We start from the raw sequence: 17,283 nt of genomic DNA on the forward strand, positions 1-17,283 counted from the left end.
TATAACTTCTTCACATTTACAGCAAAAGAGATTTAGGATTTCATTTGTGTGTTGTCCACAGTTAATTAAAGGTTCCGCCATTTTGAATGATTTAAAAATAGAATATATTTAAAACATGTAAAATAAGTGCAAATACGGGCTTATCACGTTGTTTTCTTCTTATATAGTTCATGTGTTTCTCTCAGCTTTAGTTTGTAATCCGGATTAGTTTTTTCTCTATCGATTTATGACCTTTTAACAGCGGTATATACTGCTGTTGCTTTTATTTATGGTAAAATGTTATCACATTGAAACCACGTATAATAATGTTTACATCATGGAAACATTACTTGTTTTATATTTCTTTTTCATTCACTTATGTGTAATTTTCGTTAAAAAAAAAACCCGTTGGTATGAGTAGCTTGGGTTTGTTGATCTGGACTTCATAAGAAACATGAAGATTAGCTGCTTTTCTTATATTATCAAAATTTGTATAACTAATTTCATTATAAAAAGAACAAGATACAAAGTTAAAAAGGTTTGTGTATGTCAGGATCACCATGCAATATAATAAAAAAAGCCAGAGACATATCCATGTTACTCAGTCATGAATCTCGTTAGAAAAAACTGTAAACAAATGCATCAACCTAGCTGTTATCATTGGAAATTGTGTGGACAAGATATATTAGAACTAATTTAAGCCATCACCAAAAGTAAAATTCATATTGGAAGTTTCAAAATTGTAACTTGCGTATTAATTACAAAATAGTACGAAGTTCACAATTAGCTCCAGACTATCAATTTTAAAAAGATAAAAGTTAATCGTTTATTTTTTAATTGAAACAAAAGTACGATTCTGTCTACAGCTCTTCTATTAAAGCATGCAAAGCAAACCTTTGATCAACTTGCTTAATGTTTGCAAACAATAGTTAGGCGGAGTTTCAATCTGTTTTATATATACTGGAATTTGATTGGACAATAAAAATAACTGCAATAAAGTTAATGTTTAATGTCCAATCAAATTCCAAAATATAGTAAACAGACTGAAATATATTACCTACTTTTTGTTTAAAAACATCCAAACAAACATAGCAAGCAGGTTGATCAAAGGTTTGCTTTGAATACTTTTATAGAAGAGCTGTCACATGTCTTAGTATTTCAATTTTAATAGTTCGATACAATCGAGTCTTTGTTCCGAAACGCTTTCTGAATTTGAATCATTTAAATGCATTTTAGCTGTAAGTATGCTATTTAAATATGCCTTTCAATAACTGCCGTTTGTAAAACAAGGAATTAATAAACGGCAAAGCATATGATACAGTAGAATTTATTGGTTGGTTGATTCAATCATTCTAATTTATAGAAGATAGAATATGTAATGTGGTTACTGACAATCAACCAGCGACAAAATGAATTAGATACATTGTACGCCACTTAACAAATTCTTGCTTTCAGTATATGTACTTTTTTCGTTTGTACTTACTTTCGCGAATTTGTTATTGTCGATGACTACGCATGTATATAATGTCGCGGAAGATACAATAATATCACAACATTATTATCGAATTTTGAGTTGATGTCTGTTTCCAAATTGTGCACATTCTATTTCTATGTACCAACATTCCAGCAGCATCGTCGTACGGAGTATATCTCCTAGATGATCTGACATTCCACGGTTTGCATTTCCTTGATAGAGGGTTGCTGTTCACAAAATTAGATATTAATCTAGAGTGAAACTGACATGATCAATACATCGGGTACCATATGTGGAGCAGGATGTGCTTAACCTTCTGACACAACTGAAGTCATTACCTGTTTTGGTGAGTTGATCGGTCTTCATTTTTTTATGTTGTGTTTTAAGAATATATTTGTTTGTCTCCCAGCTCACTAGAACGATCGAGTAAAACTTCTCATAAACACTGTTATTTCTATTTAAAAAAAATGGACTCGACAATACATATTCCCGTAATAGGACATGACAGATCTTACTTAGTGAAAAAAAAAACAGTGATTAAAAAAACCCAAACGCAAATGATATTAAAATGCAGGACATTTCGATAGACAAAATATTTAAAGACGATATACCAAAGAGAACTAATTTTACAATCCTATTGAACGACTTGTGTGTGTGTGTTCATTTGAAACGAAATGCACAGTTCCTTTTCAAAGACAAGAATTTTGTTAAATTCAGATATTATATATGAACTGCAATAACAGGAGTTGACTATAACGATGATTTTGTATCTTATCTTACTAGAGACATGCCTTCATGGTCATAAATCTTTAGATACCAATCTGTAAATATCAATAGAGTCCTATTCCCAATTAATACATTTCACTTAATACGGAATCGCATGGTAGTTGATTTATGAATAGCAAAAGATGGTTACGCTGTCTCGGTTACTTTTGTCTTAAACGGCCATTTTGATCTTAAAAAGTTTTGAAAAGTCTAACATTTTGGTTGCGTTGAACCCTTCACTGATTATAACATTTTCAGAAAATTTAGTGTTTGGGTACAGGTAAATGACAGTCAATGAATAGATTGAACATAACTTAACATAGCTCAATTGAGTGCATGTGTATTGTCTGAACAGCACTGAATTTATCACAATGGAAAAGTCTGAACTGTAACTGAAAAATGCAATACATGTATAACTTGAGAATGTATTGTTCAGTCTTTTAAGATCTGTTCAGATCAAAATGACAGCTTCAGTTCAATTGGTATTTACTAGTGTTAATACTTAATAGGTTAAAGTAATTAAACGTTGATTGGCTGATTGCTGGATTTCATGCACACTTGGCTTTTTTGCGTCGGCCAGTCATTGTTTGCAGGCAGTGTCTGCGCGTACCCGCATGCGGGTACGAATAGTCATATTGCCAGTCTTGGCTGCGCGTACCCACATCCGATTTTCTATTAAAATGCCTTCGGATCGGGAATGAAACGTGAAATATATACGGAAATTATCGATAATATAGGGATTTCGTGTAGAACGAGTGAAGAGTATGAAAAATAATATTTTCAAATTGTATTTATTAAATAATGATACATAATAAACATTGCAAAAATTAAATGCACAATGATGGAAAATGAAACTGTACATTCCCTGTAAAAGAAAACATGATAGAAATTAATACTATTATAAAATTTAAATGAAAATTTTAAGAATAAAATTTTAATAATTTAAAAAAATACCCATATGATATTTTAAAATAATCTTTTAGTAAAATGTAAAACAGAAACTGAAATTTTAAAATATATAAAAATTCTAAAATTTAAGCTTGAGTTTATAAAAATTAAAGAAGCAAGTAATGATATCAATGTAAACCAATTATAAAAGATTCATGTAACTAATTAAGGTTTTGTCCATCTTTAGTTACGCCAAGTTTAATGTGGAAAGGACATTCCATTTGGAAAGTACTGAAATTAGACATATCCTTAATATCACAAACGATTTACAATACAAAAACTATAAGTAATCGACATTATAAAAAAACTTAAATGAAAAGCGTGGCAAATTCGATTAAAAACTACAATTTAAAACAAATACCTTGTATTATTAGGCCTTTTTCTTGTCGAATTTGTTTGGAATTGCTTCCCACCATGAATGCAGGAAAAATTTATTCTGTTGTACTTTAAATCTTCTTTAATTTTTGTGCTCCCGGTTCTTCTTTCTTTTCTCTGCGGCTTCTATAAATTCTTATATACAATTGTATGAAATATATATGTGTATATTTATGAAAATTCTGAGTAGTTTTAATCAATTTATTCACTAATTGCAACAAATTCCGTATATATTTCACGTTTCATTCCCGATCCGACGGCATTTTATTATAAAACCAGATGTGGGTACGCGCAGCCTAGAACGGCAATTTGACTATTCGTACCCACATGCGGGTACGCGCAGACACTGCCTTGTTTGCAAAGGTAGCAAGAGAACCATCGACCTTCAAGGAGATAACTGGCAATCTTAGTCAATAATGACGGGTCAAACGAAACTGGCATGTTCAGTGTCTAACAGGCTAGTGATACAGTAGTAAAGCAACAAAGGTTACTCAGTCACAAAACGCCTGTTTAACATCGATAAGGTACTGTTGTCTTAAATTTCATTTAAGCCACCAACCTTCGTTAGAGTTTATCAAACCAACAGTTCGATTGATTGCGTGTTGCATGCTTGTTTTAAGTCAAGTGACTCCAACAATTTGGCCTTGATCAGTACTAAAGGGACATATATTGCTTAAATGTGCATATGGTGCAGTTTAACAAATGATGTTAACATTAACAGCAGGTTACTTTTGCAATTGAATCGATAGATTGTTGGTTGTTTAATATCTAATGACAAATAGTGCATGCATGTTCAGGATGAGAACAAATTAACAATACTTACCATTGGTAGATACTGTAATAGAGGCCGTCAGTGATGAAGGTTTGGGAAATTTGGACTGCCTCTTATAAATGAGGGTATATTGGATAGGGACGGAAATATTTGCATTGCAAAATGCCATCTTCTGACCACTAAAAGGGTGTTGCAAAGGTTCTTAGTGTGCAAAGAGCTTGGTAATCTCTTTAACGTCCCCATTCTACCCAGCCGTGGGCTGTATACTTTTAGAATGAAATTCAAAACAGTGTGGCTGTGGCCATTGATTGACACATTAAATTCATCCATTGACTCGGACAATTTAGGTGAACGTTTGTCTGTAACGACCACTGTTTACGACGTACCTACGATAGACATTTAAACTGTGGGGTCACCAAAGGTTTCTTAACGCCTTTAATTATAAAATAATTCGAAAAATTAATCAGGAATAACCTTTATGTTTTGATTTATATAATTGATATAAATCAAAACATCGTGTTATTTCTGATTAATTTTTCGAATTACTTTATTAAGGTGTTGAGAACCGTTGGTTACCCCATAGTTTAAGTGTCTTTAAAAAGTACATAGTGAGCAGTGGTCGTTACATCCAAACGTTCACCTAAATTGTCCCAGTCAATGGATGAATTAATGTGTCAACCAATGGCCACAGCCACACTGTTTTGAATTTCATTCTACATCCCACACAATCAAAACAGACTCCAAAAATGGTTATACTGCCTGTAGGAAGAAGACCTGTAGTAATCGAATTTCTGTTCTAGAGCCTTGAAGGAGTTGCGTTTGGTATGTGAAAAACCTTAATTGTCCAAAATCATAAGATTTTAAACAAATTTTCCGGACTTTATAGATGAGCGAAATTGTATGACTCACTCATTTACGAATTACTTTACCCCATTTTCAGAAGAGAAACCAAGTGAAATTGGGAGCAACTGCTCACTGATGATAACTCCCAAAATATTTCGATAAATAGGAAGTTGTTGAGTGATGAATCTTAAAACGCATCACATGGTATAACTGACTTTATATATAAACCATGAAACCAAATTTCAGAAATCCTTGTATTGTAATTCCTGAGAAAAATGTAATGAAAGTGTTCAACTTAGCTATCATGTGCAAAATGATACAGGTGTTCCATAAATAGAGAGTTGTTGAGTGATGAATCTGAAAACACATCACACGGTAAAGCTGACTTATATTAACACTGAAACCAAATTTCAGAAATCCTTGCAATGTAGTTCCTGAGAAAAATGTGAAGAAAATTTTCAACTTGGCTATCATGTGTAAATTATAAATGTGTTTGGAAAACAGGAAGTTGTTGAGAAATGAATCTGAAAACACATCACACGGTAAAGCAGGCTTATATAGACTCTGAAACCAAATTTTAGAAATCCTTGTAATGTAGTTCCTGAGAAAAATGTGATGAAATTATTCATGGGACAGATGGACGGATGGACTAAGCGACAGGCAGAGGTTAAACAGTATACCCCTACTTTTCTTTAAAGTGGGAGTATAAAAAGTTTTACCATCGAAAGAAAGTGTAAATAAAACTGTGTTGAACAAAATATAGGAATAGCTGCAAATACTTCAAGCTCCAAGAAACTTGATTCCAATAAACATTTGAGGTTGCTTAAACAAATGAAATCGACCTTTTTCAAACAAACATAGGTCACTTAGATACATTGCCTGCTCAGAGAAGCATAACAGGTATAACACAATGAAACAAAGTCATTGTTAAAATGTTCTCTTTTTATTTCTGCAGCTTAGACAATAATATACTCTGAAAATTAACAACAAACAGAACAATGGCAAGAATTGCCAGAAAATGCATTAACAGTGAGAAATAGCACATTTCATTCACCTATTACTTGTCTCTCTTTCTTTAACAAAAGACAACAATCATATATTCACTCATCTTATTTTGACATTTACCAGTATTAACTTGACCAATAACTCATCCAGTTTCCTAACTTAGTAGTAAATACAAATATGTTTTGTGAAGATTTAATAACTGTTTAGTGTACATAATTAAGAACCATACAATATTTCATAAAACTTTAATACTTATTTTCTATTATCATGCCTGCTTTATTTTTTCTTCGACAGACAAACTATTTGAAATATGTATAATTTCCAATTTCAACAGGTCTTCACTTACTTTATTTCATAATCTAATTACAATAGTGGATTTCTTTAAAGGTCCCAAAATAGTCTGAGAAAAATCCTTTCTTATGAATTAATTTGACAGAAGTAAGTTTTGTTATAATTTACCATTCGACTATAAAAATAAATCTGATTCAAGCCCATCTTTCATTCTAAAAAGTCACTGTCTTCATTCCGGTCATAATTCTCTTTAAAACATAAGCAGCTTATATAACTATTTTTAATAACCATGATTTTACGTAACATAGATGAGAGGATACTGCCCACCATTATGAACAACACTAACAAGTTTTTTTTTGGAAACTGTAAAGTATTTCCTCAATTTCTCAATTTAATATTAAATTTCTTTCAATCATCAAAATATTCATCTAATTATCTAAAACTTTTAAAGTTATCTTTCCAATCACCGGAAACCCAAAATAACCAAGGACTTCTTTTTCTTTTTAAACAGAGTTAAAACTAAAAGATGTTTAGAACCATTCCAATATTGTGTAAATAAATTTTCCAAAGTAACTAACATTTGAAAAATATTAAGCATCAATGGAATTATTAAATAAACCATTATCTAATTGTTAAATACATGTTATGATGTTTCAATATACTATGGATTTGTAAGTTATTAAAGGAAAGTCTGAGACCTTTAAACAGAGGGAAAAATTTGACCCCCATCTCTTTATGTTTTGGAATTTACATTGAACATAAAACAACAAACTTAATAACACCATGTACTGATATGGTGGTAAAAACATTTAAATATACAACACAACAAACTGAAATTCAAAAATATTCTGAAAACAAAATATTCCATAAAACATTGCGAGTTCACTTCGGCCCACCTCTGAAAGGCAACTATTTTTGTTTCATTGTCTATTTTTTTTAAATACTTGTATTACAAAAAAAAATTTTAAGACAGTTTTGCTTTTCTTTTTATCTATTATGGTTATAAGTTCAAAAATGTGATGGTCAAAAATCATTTTTTGTGTTTGTAATATCACCATGGGTGAGAGATACACAATTCAGCTGGTTTAAATAGTAATGAAAAAAACACCTGATTTTACGTTCAGCTTTTGTCAAAAGGATATTTGTTATTTAGATTTTCAACCTAACAAAAATTATGGTATTTTAGTAATTTCACAAACTCCTCAAGAATTTTCAGTAGCAATTCATAATCACAAAAAAATGCCCATGAATCCCTTCATTTCTTTTTGTTTTTAACATAGAAATATCTACCATACACATTTGGCAAACAATTTGTAATTCTTGTTATTCTATCAATACTTTTCTTACATTCTATTATTGAAAATTCTTTTATTTCCCTAGCAAAATTATGTTTCATTACAAATTCAAGTATACAGGCTTATCTTTATTTTTAAAAAAATTTGATGTGGTTGTTTATTTTCTCACCTAAATTTTCAAGTTTAGAAAATGTTATGATAACTGTAAACAACATCCCTAGTTGTTTGACAATGGAGGAGTACAAAAATGAAAAATATTTCAGTTTCAGCCAAGATCCTTCAGCAAAACTAAAGAAAATTTGAACCCCTTAAATTCACCCACACTGTTTCTTACAATGAAACCAACAAAGGTACATTCAGGGAACACAATATGAAAACATGTAATCATATAATGAAATAAGCTGTTGGTACAATAAGCAAATTGCATTATACAGCAAGCAAAATATTCTGTTACACAGAAAACTTACAAAAGCTAAAAAATACCATATTATAATATTCTCCTCATTTAATGAGTAATGATTCATTTTATACAAAAACAATGATCTTTCATTATGAAGTAAAAAATATCTTATTGCAGCATAAAAAAAAATATTTTGATTTCCTTTCATCACAATTTTTAACTCTATGAACAGTCTACACTAATTTTGAGAACACCATTAAATTTTTTTTATATGTGTGTGTGTGTGTGTGTAGATGTACTTTTTGATACATCTTTTCGTGATAAGATCAATCAAAATTTTCTATTTTTTCTGTTATGCTTGTAAAACTTCATTAACCTTTCTACATTATTCCATAATTGTATTAAATTCTAAACTTTGGACCTTAAACTAATCTATTTATTAAATGCTTTATATTTATCTACTAAAAATAGAAAATTTATGAAAATGTTATTTTAAAAATTCTGAAGCAAGAACAATTAACAAAATGTTCCTTCCTTTCAATTTTATGCCACATTATCATATGGTCAAGACAAACAATCAGGTCATTTTGTTCTTAAAACAAATAATGTGGTTTCAATGGTATCTTTAAACAAAGTGTATTCCTCGCAAATTAAAAAGGACACTATTACAATAACCTTTACTAAACAGTATTTCATAAAATAAATGATTCCTGAAGCAAAAAAAGATTGTAAAGGATAATATCAATGAAATATTTATCTTACTATAGACATTTATAGAACAACAAACCAATTTTTTTACTGGCATTCTTAGAATACAAAAATAGAAGGGAGATTGAAAGGCACTACCATACAATTAGGATTTTTATCTATTATCAAATTCCTTTCAATAAAAGTTTCAAAGTATTTGGTTGATGCAAACTAAAGTAAGATAACGGAAACGAAAAATTCAGCAATTTTTCAATTTGTAAAGGGCCATAACTCTAAAACAGTAAAAGTAACTATACCATAATTCAAACTGGATCTGTGTTTTGTGGTAAGGAGCATTGTGCAAAAGTTAAATAATATTTGTTTAGGGCAAACCCAAGAAAGAGATAACAAACGTAAAATTCACCAATTTTATTCATTTGTAAAGGGGCACAACTTAAGAACAGTAAAATTGACGCCACTGAAATTCAAACCGGATCTGTGTTTAGTGGAAATAAGATTTGTGTATAAGATTCATAACATTGATTAAGACAAACTGAAGTAAGAGAACGGAAACCAATTGTGGACGTACAGGACGTACATATGTACAGATGGACAAGGGTAAAACTTAATGTCCCCTCTGCTACAGCGGGGCCATAAAAAATAAACTGTATGCAAATCATGATTGGTAGACATGGTCCAATATGATATTTTTAATACTAGTGATTTCATAATTGTCTCCATTAAAACCATGTAAAACATGAAACCCATTTGTCCTTTAAATTTTTACCCAACAAGGAGAAGATAGGTTAGGTAAACTTTTTAGCTATTAAATTTGAAAATTATAAAGTATTATAAATCTATCACATAACATCCTTCAGAACTTAGCTCTTGGGCTTGAAACATCTTTTATTTCACTTACATGTATTTATAAAAACTGGGAAAGTAACCTCAGTCTAATTACAAAAGTATTTTAGGTTGAATGTCAATATTTCTTTCCTTTTACATGTATACGGTCCTTTTAATGGGCAAACAAATCTAAACATCAGGGGTTGAAGTCATAAAACTAAAGTACAGAAAACTATCTTGAAAGTTTTATGACTTCAAGGCCTGAAATGGAATCATCCATACCATATCTCCTCCTCTCTTCATAATCGTCTTATCATGTTAATAGCCATTAAAACATTTGACACTGTATATAGAAAATATAACACCCTTATGATAGAAGAGTGGCTTCAGATGATTTTATATTAAAATTTGACACTTATCACTATAAAAAATGCTTGGATTTGTCAAAGGAAACATAAAATAACAAAAAATAGACATAAAAATGAAAACAATATATAAATCTCATATCTTTAACAATTTAATTCTGTGAAGAACCATTAGATGAAACAGAAATGGATGAATGTGGCACTGGTTGAAGAGTTGCCATGGTTTCAGCAGCCAATGCAACAGGTACCCCTAGCAACACAGCAGCATGGGAGCCAATGGCAGCTTCCACACTCTGCGCCAGTTCAGATCGAGCACTATCCATATTAGAAGCTTGTGTAATTTCAACATATTGTTGTTGTGATGGGAACTGATTCTGTGTATGCTCATTGTTTTGAGACAAAGAAGTATCCACATAAAACGACTGTGGGGCCTCAATGTTATGTCCAGCTGATGTAACCAGCTGATTTAAAGAAGTGGCTATACTTTTGTCAGATAAGGCATGCGACGTATCCACATAAAAACCTTGACGAGATTCTGTCTGTTCCGTAGAAGTCTGAGAGTTTAATTTCGATGATGCTGGTCTGGTTAGCACAGAAGACACAATTGGCTCAGCCATTGTCACGTTTCCATCATTCGACATTGCAGATCCTAACAGACCCTGTCCTGCCATTTGTGAATTATATTCTGCAGTCTCCATCCTTAGAATATATGGTATAATGCTGTCGATCTGGACATTACCAATCAGACCAGCAAAGAACAGTTCCTCCATGATACTAGGAGTCATTCCGTGTAAAGGAGGAAGTCTCAGTAGTAGTTTAGGAAGTCTGTCAGGATTTGAAGGATGTGTCCGTTCCACATGTTGTCTTAATTCCTGTTGGATCATATCCTGGATTTTTTCTATTTGTGGAGCATTCAGTAATGAAGGATTATCTGAAATACATGTACTATGTTAAATATCAGTTCAAATATCTAATATTTGGTAAGACACCTTTCCACAAACAGTGGTTGTTGCTGCTGGTTACTGTCTTATAATATTTCTTTTTCAACATAAATCAAGACATTTATTTTCCTCCTTTGAATTGTCTTACATTTGCCATTTCTTCTCCTTTAAATTGCTTAACATTTGTCATTGAAGGCCATAGTGTGACCTTTAGTGGCTTACTTCTAGGCTATTAGATCTCTAGTGGTGAGTTCTCATTGACCATCAAACCACATCTTCTAATTTTTACATCTAAGACTTCCCCTAGAGCAAATGGTAGAGTTCATAGCAATCTTGCAGTAAGGTGTGAGATTTAGGTTTGTATCAAAGGTCTCACTACTACTTTACAGATAAAGATGCAGTGTTCCCTTAACTTGAAATTTTTCAAATTCTGTTGACATTGTGATGGGAACTGATTCTGTATATGCTCATTGTTTTGAGTTTCAAATTCTGCTGACATTTTGTTTTTAATTTCCATTTCAATTGGTTTTAATTCATTTGAATTCACAATTCTACCCCTGTACTTACTTTGGATGTAGATAGATGAATGTAAAATTAATAAGTGTGTATAAATTATTTAAATTATATACAGTTTAATCAGTACTTAAAAAAAAAAAAAATCAATTGATAATTAAAAATCAGAAATAATTAATCATTAGAGTCATATTTAATTTTAAGTGGGTATGCAGCAGAAATTTCTAATAAAACACATGAAATACAATTTTAATGGTTGATAAAAAAGATTAATTGACATCTACAATTTTTTAAATTGAATTATAAAATATTGGAATGGCTTGAAATATGTTATAAGAGAAAGAGAGACTTGACACGAAAATCAAAGACTTAATATAGAGCCATGTTTTAATATGTATTTACCAGGAGAAAATAGCACTAATGCTTTAAGATAAGCATACTCCTCAGTATCTACATTTAACTGATGCATGGACTGGATATAATTCTGTAACTTTAGTATGTGGTCTATAACTATCTTAATACGCTCCGCTGATGTCTTATCTACAAAGAAAAAAAGATATACACATGACTTGAAATTTCTCATGCATTAGCTATAGGTAGATGACCAGTACATATATATTCATGAGACTAGGATGCAGCACATGAGAAATAAATTAAGAAAAGGCTCAAATAATAACTTAAATGTTAAAAAAGTAATGTTGAAGGATTACAAGTAATCTATTGACTTGAAAAATCACTGATTCACTTCCAAACCTTTATTTAAAGGTTTCTGAAATATGGTGCAAAAACTAAATGCAGTTGTGTATTAATCACAGTCTTTTACTATAAGATTAAAAATGCCAGTCAGAGTGCAGATTATAGAGTACTTGAAAAAAAAGAACTTGTGTTTTGTTTTAGCTTTATTATAGTCTTAAAAACATAAATGTCATAAATAGACTTGTATGTTCCTGGATATTTGATTTCGTGGTTTTGCAAAAGTCTGCATACACTGTACACGCCTATAGAAAATTCGTCATTCATTAAACATTTAATTTAGAGGTTCACCTTTACCCACGAAATCCACGAAAATTGGTACCCAACAAATAATAATGAATCCACAGTATTATATTATTAAAAGCAATTATGAGAGGAATGGTCTCATTTTGGAATAATCATCATTGTCAAACACTTGATTCTAATCAATTACCACTTTCCAAGAAAGGGAATTTATAAATCTACATTAAAATTGAAATTCATAAGAAATTGTAAAAGAACTGGTTCTCATTTTGGAATAAACATACTAAGACCCACTTGACATTTCTCATGCAATGAAGTTACCAATTCACTCAGGAATACAAAAAAGACATTTCTATGAAAGATCTGATTCAATCACAGTAATCATATGAACCCATCTTGGTGCATACATAGACATTTTTTAAATGCTTATAATGATTTTTTTTGTTAGCTTAATTAAACATTTTCTTCTTTTTTGTTTGATTATATTTCTTTTAATAAAGGTATATTTTTTTTCATTCTTTAATAAGTGACAAATATGTGCCAAAGGAATATGGGCATAATAACCACCACATTCTGTATGTGCCTGTCCAAAGTTAAGGAGCCTACAATTCACTTCTTGTTGTTTGTTGCTGTTATATCATAATTATTTATCTGATTATTGTTTTGAACATAATTTATGCCATTAGTTTTTTTATTAACTTATTTTACATTTGTCATTTAGAAGCCTTTTACCTTGATGCAAAGCTGTTTGAAGATGATTTAAAATAGCCATTAAAATGGTCGGCAGAGACATGGTCTGTGAACACTGTGCTAAACCAAGTGTGAACAACTCACTCCAGCACGACTTTACCAAAACAGTCTGTATATCCTGACTACAAAAAAAATTAAAATAATATATAATTGGTATGTATGTGCTACTGGCACTTTTTTCTTCCATACTTTTCATCAGGCAAGCTGAAGACTAAAAATATTCAATTGATTAAAATAATTTTACAGAGCATTCAATACTTCAGAATCTAAGGAGGAAGCTACTTCTCTTTTTTATATGAGAGATGTGACAGACTTGGTCATAATAAAAGACAATAAGTGGTTGTGTTGAGTTGAACCATTCTTTTTTTCTTCTCAAGGAAATTTTATGTTGATGGCAGATCTTTTATTCGCTTGTCTTTTTCTAATATTGGAATCAATAAGTGCTTACAGCGGATTCCATTGAGTGTGGAGCGAAAAGTAATATCTTTGGTTAGCTTGCTTGTTAGCAGAACCGTGAAGTCATTATTGGTTCAGGTATACTACCCTCCATTCAAAGTAGCATAGTCCAACTGACAGACAGATTGGTTTTCTGTCGGACTAGTCTATTCTTAAAGTAGGGTTATTTACCGTACCTAACAATGGAATCCGCTGTAATATATATATATTGTGTGGACACAGCAGGTTTTATTTACCCTTGTTGGGCTCATTTCCTAATTTTGACAGAGTTTATGTTGCTCAATAACTTCAGTTTTCTATCGAGGATTTTGTGATCTGATTTCTTTTTTTTCTTTAAAACTTATATTGTTGTTTTTCATATTTTTCATTTATTGTTTTTTCATGTTTTTATTTAGACCTATGAGTTATTCCACATCTGACAGAAATTAATTATTTCTTTACATTCCAAATCTATTCACTTATCAAGATACACAAGCCTCACCTTAAAGCCTGAAAAGCCTGTATAGATCTTGTCCAATGCATTGATAAAAACAACAACCGAGAAGCACTTTCACAAATATAATGTACATTTAAATAAGCAGGCATTGGAGAAGGTGTGGTCAAATTAAACTGGAAATTGGATGATGACAGAATTGGACCTGAAAAATATTAAAATCAATAATGAATATAAATAAACAAGGAATGTGTCCATGGGACACAGATGATGCCCACACTTGCAGATAATGTTATAAAGGTATGTACATGAAGAACTGTAAAAATAACATTACCCAAATTAGTACTTGATCAGAGTTTTGTGGTAATAATCATTGTGTATACATTTTATAACATTTAGTTCAAGGAAATTAAGTTAGAGAACCTAAACGAGAATCAAGCATTTTTTCTATTTGTAAAGGGGCATAACAGTAAAAATGACGGCACCAAAGTTAAACATTAATCTGTGTTTTGTGGTTATAAGCATTGTGCAAAAGTTTTGTAAAAAATTGATTGATGCAAAATAAAGTTAGAGAAAGGAAAGGGAAAATTCCTCAATATTTCCATTTGTGAATGGCCATATTAAATCTGGAATGGCAAAAGTGACACCAACAAAATTAAACTATGTCTGTATTCTAAGTTAAGCATTGTGTATAAGTACAACATAATATTTCACACCCATCCATAGATATAGTGACAAATTCAATCTACCATCCTTTGGTCCCATGTGTGTTTTATGAAACAGGCTTCACAACATGATAATGTCAATGTATACACGTCCATTATCACTGTACTATTATGCATATTTTAGGGGCCAGCTGAAGGACACCTACGGGTGCGGGAATTCTCGCTACATTGAAGACCCATTGGTTGCCTTCGGCTGTTGTTTGCTCTATGGTCGGGTGGTTGTCGCTTTGACATATTCACCATTTCCTTTCTCAATTTTACTTAAGGCATATTTCTCTTCAAGCACTTTTCTAAGTCATTAAAAGTAATTTTACCCTCTATTTCTACATAATCTCTGTTGTAATCAGCAGTCATAGCAGATGTATCCATACTCAATGATGATTGGTCCAAACTTGATGAAGACTGGTCCAAACTGGATACTGATTGGTCCAAGCTATCATTCACCAAATTAGAATGGTCCATATTCTGTAATGAAAAGTTCTGGAATTAAAAACAATATCTGGGTTAAATTTTTTATTTCATTCAAACCATTGCCAAGAGACACAATACTGTATTCATACCATGAATGTGATAGTTAAAGTGGAATTTACAGAATGGAACATTAAAGAATGATAAAAAAGTTCTCATTTTCATATTAATTAGAACAATTTTTTCACAATTTTAGAAAAAAATATCAACTGTAAGAAAAAATAAATTAATTTGGTCCAAAATTAATTAATTAGTTTTTCTAAATACACGTTTATATTTTCGGAGAGTTCTGTAAAGGTTTTTCAAAAGTTGATGTCAGCTCAAATGACTATATGACAACAAAACGTAAGGGCTTGACCTTAATTCAATTAAGGCTGGTTGGGAGGCACTTTTTCCCTTTAATACCCCCACCCATACAATTTAAATACATGTACAATGTAAAACAAAATTGAGTCCCCAGTACACAGATGCCCAATCCGTACTATCATTTTCTATGTTCAGTGGACTGTGAAAATTGCGGAAATCTCTAATTTGGCATTAAAATTAGAAAGATCATATCATAAGGAACATGTGTACAAAGTTTCAAGTTGATTGGATTTCAACTTCATCAAAAACTACCTTGACCAAAAACTTTAACCTGAATCGGGAGAGACAGACGGACAAACAGAAGCACAGACCAGAAAAGATAATGCCCAAGAATGTGACATAAAAATTGATGCTTTGTCATTGATAAATGAAAAGTAATATGAACCTGACTTTGCCATTGCTATAGGGTTATTGCAGAAACAAATGTAAACCTTATGCTAAGGGATAATATTTACTAATAGTTATGGAATAACCCGTTAATTGTATAGTAAAGCTGGAAAAATAAACTGAAAATCTGTCCATGGAACACAGATGATGCCCCTTCTAACATGTAAGGTTATAATGTTATAATATATGCAAGGAACATAACTAGAGAACTGTAAAGGTGATTCTAACCCAATCTAAACTTGTTCTGTGTTTTATATTTAACATTTAAGAATTGAATGCTCTTTTTTGTAAATTTATTGGGGTGTAAAAGCGTTGACCGAAGTACATTTGTATGAAGCGCGGAAGCGCTTCATACTCAAAATGTCCACACGGTCAAAGCTTTTACAACCCTATAAAGTTACAAAAAAAAGCATTCAATACTTATAATTACATTTTTACCTATAGGATCATGAAAACACGCCTTTTATCAAGTTTTTTATTTCATTTACCTGTGCACTTTATTGTGGGACCTTGTGTCATCATGAATGAAAAGTTGCATTGTGTAATGCAATTGATTAAGGAATATCACGAGATTGCTACTTAGCCAATCAGAATAACGTATTATAATGAAACATACATCTAATGTAATTATTATTGTGTTTAAGTTTCAATACATTTGTTTGAGGCAAACTTAATTTGAAAAACAGAAATCTTTTTTGGGACAAATGCACAGAAAGACAAGGGTAAACACTTAATATCCTTTGCACTTAGAGGTAGAGTCAAACAAATTGTTTAAAACATATTTTTGTCAGTAATAATATTGAGTTTGAGGCTTTACTCGCACTTGTGCGATGTTAATGTTAAGTCCTTTTGGAAATATTACACAACTATAAGATAAAATAATTTCCTGAGTAGCTCCATTAAAAAATTATATTTTTATGAAACAACATTTATCAAAGATGGCTGAATATTAAAAGACAACACAATTTTATTGCAATCTTTTTTATAATTTGGAAATATATCATTTAATTTTACCATGAACTGCTTAAAATGAACCTTCCAAAGGCTACATGTAAGCAAGGCAAAATTTCTTTAAGCAGATAAAAAACACCAAAACATGCAGGGTATGGATACTAGCATTGCTCACCCACTAAAATCGGAAAGAAAATTTTGACCAGAAAAAATGAAGCTTTTGTAAATAAACATAACTCACAACATTCCAGT

At 31.2% G+C, this 17,283-nt stretch overlaps 1 protein-coding gene across 1 annotated transcript in view; it reads right to left on the bottom strand.

The window, feature by feature from the left end:
* Positions 1-6,080: 6,080 nt before the first annotated feature.
* Positions 6,081-17,283, bottom strand: part of LOC139487168 (orphan steroid hormone receptor 2-like) — a gene marked incomplete in the record, with an annotated part of 21,986 nt that continues 10,783 nt past the window's right edge. The window contains 5 exon segments of the mRNA XM_071272146.1: positions 6,081-10,976; positions 11,902-12,039; positions 13,228-13,367; positions 14,183-14,339; positions 15,174-15,339. Coding sequence (XP_071128247.1) covers positions 10,198-10,976; positions 11,902-12,039; positions 13,228-13,367; positions 14,183-14,339; positions 15,174-15,339 — 1,380 coding nt within the window.

Source organism: Mytilus edulis, chromosome 1, assembly GCF_963676685.1.
Source record: "Mytilus edulis chromosome 1, xbMytEdul2.2, whole genome shotgun sequence".
Taxonomy (NCBI): Eukaryota; Metazoa; Mollusca; class Bivalvia; order Mytilida; family Mytilidae; genus Mytilus; species Mytilus edulis.